Source organism: Oryza sativa, chromosome 7 (assembly GCF_034140825.1).
Source record: "Oryza sativa Japonica Group chromosome 7, ASM3414082v1".
In the NCBI taxonomy this organism is placed as follows: domain Eukaryota; kingdom Viridiplantae; phylum Streptophyta; class Magnoliopsida; order Poales; family Poaceae; genus Oryza; species Oryza sativa.
Window position 1 is genome coordinate 3,902,464 of NC_089041.1, and position 2,574 is coordinate 3,905,037.

The window sequence follows — 2,574 nt, forward strand, 5'->3', positions numbered from 1 at the left end:
CAGTGTTTTAGAATCTGAATAAAAATCTAGACTGTTTAGAGAAGCTTTTTGCAGTTGTAGCTTCTATAAGAATCTTTAGCTATAAGAAGCTCCCAAGCAGACTTTTATTTTCTATGGAACATAGCTATAGGAAGCTGATCCATAAGAATTTGAACAGCACATTCCTTCAATTCAAAGGACATCGTATGGTATTATTTTCAAGGATTTCAATTCTTCACAGATGCTTTGAATTTCGTTTGGAACTTCAAGCAAAAAGGAGCCTAAAAACGTTACGAGCATCTATACTCTATACAGTTTTAAACAGTAGCCAATCGCGATCAGAATTTTCCGTGCAGAGGTCACTGCCATGTGGGGTCAAAGCCGTAGTGGGTCGCGTGACGTGTCGGCCCGTGAGGACGCGGACAGGACGAACGGTGGCACACGTTCCGTGTGTGCCGCTTTTCTTATCCTATCCTGTCCAGGGCCTATAGGAATCGTCGTTTATTTTTTTGTTTCTCTTTTTTATTTCCCTCTCCTTTTCTTTTTCAAGTTTCTTTCACATTTTAATCTCTCTTTCTCCTTTTTATGAGGATATCAGAATTTAATCTCAGGCAATATTAACACGTGCGATACAATTACTACTCGTCCTCGAGTGATTACTATGGGTTGAAAATGATCTCTCTTGATGGTTTACCGCGAAATACTGGCAGTCAACAACGAAAAGCTGAAGGCCTCCTCAAGATGAACAATTACCACTAGTTCTCAAGAGATCGCTCAGAATTGAAAAGAAGCACATATGAGTTTTCTTCATGTATGACTTTGACTGTTTAGCGTGAAAATCTCGCTAGCAACTACACAGTAAGAGTTAAATGCTCCCTCAATTTCCCCAAGGATATAAGTAATTAACATGCAAAAATATATATTTAAAAAGTCATGAACATCGATTTCTTCCATATTTCATGTTATAATTATAATTTCCACCAAAACTCTTTAAAAATTTTATGTACCACATAGCCCTAACCTGGTAATCGAAATCAAAAAATTTTCCCTTGACCTAAGGGTCAAGAAAAATCCCCAAATTATAATAGGCAAAAAGTATGGCCCACTTGTCAAAGTGTCCTCTCTTATTAATCCTCATTAATCAAACCCTACTAATCTTAATCTTGGCATCCAAAATTTCCTAAATCTATGGTGACTTTATCAATTTTTTCATGATTTGTCGGTCCAGTCTTCGAACATGCTCATAGGGATAGGATTTGCGTGCACGTATTCATATGGGTAAGTGCACGTGTGTTGTGATTGTCTGCATTATACTGTATAATTGAAAAAAAATCCCAAATCCTTTTCTCCTCTCATAAATAAGCAAAATTAAAACAAAAAAAATTAAAGCATCACTACCATCACCACCACCACCGCGCTTGCTCTTCTTCCTCCCCCGTTTTCCCCAAGGCGCAAACCACCACGAAAGCCCCCGAATCCGCAGCGCGAATTTCAAAGCAGCCTCCCCCCCAACCTCCGATCTCCCGCTCCCTCGCTCTCTCTCTCTCTCTCTCGCGCGCGCGCGCGCCATCTAGGGTTAGGGTTTCGAGAGGATCCCGCTGCTTGCGAGTCCCGACCATGAGGGTGCACCCGGCGCCGCGGAAGCGCACCATCGCCGTGCAGCGGCGGTGCGGGGTGGCCGCGGCGGCGGCGGGGATGGCCGGCGGGAAGAAGCTGAGGCGGCTCCCGCACATCTTCGCCAAGGTGCTCGAGCTCCCGTTCGCCGCGGACGCCGACGTCTCCGTGGAGGAGGACGCCGCGGCGCTCCGGTTCGTGGCCGCGGCGGACGGGTTCACCCCGTCCGGCGGCGCCAGCGCCCACGCCGTCGAGATCCACCCGGGGGTCACCAAGGTTGTCGTGCGGGACCTCTCCGCCGGGCTCGACGGCGACGACGGCGCCGTGTTCGAGCTCGATCGGTGGCGGTTCCGCCTCCCCCCGTGCACGCTCCCCGCCATGGCCACCGCCACCTACGCCGACGGCGAGCTCGTCGTCACCGTCCCCAAGGGCGCCGCCCCTGACGACGACGGCGATGGCGCCGCCGCCGCCGTGCTTGGAGGCTCCGGCGTCGTCGAGAGCGTCCTGCTGCTTGTATAGTATACTTGAGCACCAGTAATTTCCACTGTTTTTGCTCACTCTTGCATGTTTTTAATATTTGTATGGTAATAACATATGGCAGTAAGGGTAACAAATAATGTATATGAATCACTATTTGCTCTGAATTTGCTCTGGCTACAGCTACATCTGATCTTGCAGTTCATCTTGCTAGTCTTGTCTGAGTTGGAGTCAACTGCGAAAAAATTAGTTTCAGTATGATGATGCTACATATGTAGTATTAGTTGGAACAGTTGGTTTGTAGATTGAGGATGAAGTAGTAGTATACAAGCATGTGTAGTTCAACTAGCTGAGTATGGTGATATTTGAATGCGAGTGGTTATATCTGAGTATGTTGATCTTGTCACGTTAGAAATCAAAATGATCTGCTTGATCAGAAGGTCTGATGAGAGATGAGAAGTCAATGGTTGTGTACACTGGAAGTGAGCGTGTCCTCGATCTCGT

At 46.8% G+C, this 2,574-nt stretch overlaps 1 protein-coding gene across 1 annotated transcript; it reads left to right on the plus strand.

Annotated features, from left to right (window-relative positions):
• The first annotated feature begins 1,452 nt into the window (after nucleotides 1-1,452).
• On the plus strand, nucleotides 1,453-2,237 carry LOC4342521 (uncharacterized). Its single transcript, XM_066312636.1, has one exon. It carries the CDS (start codon nucleotides 1,597-1,599, stop codon nucleotides 2,110-2,112), a length of 516 nt encoding a protein of 171 aa, XP_066168733.1. The 5' UTR covers nucleotides 1,453-1,596; the 3' UTR covers nucleotides 2,113-2,237.
• The last annotated feature ends 337 nt before the right edge of the window (nucleotides 2,238-2,574 follow it).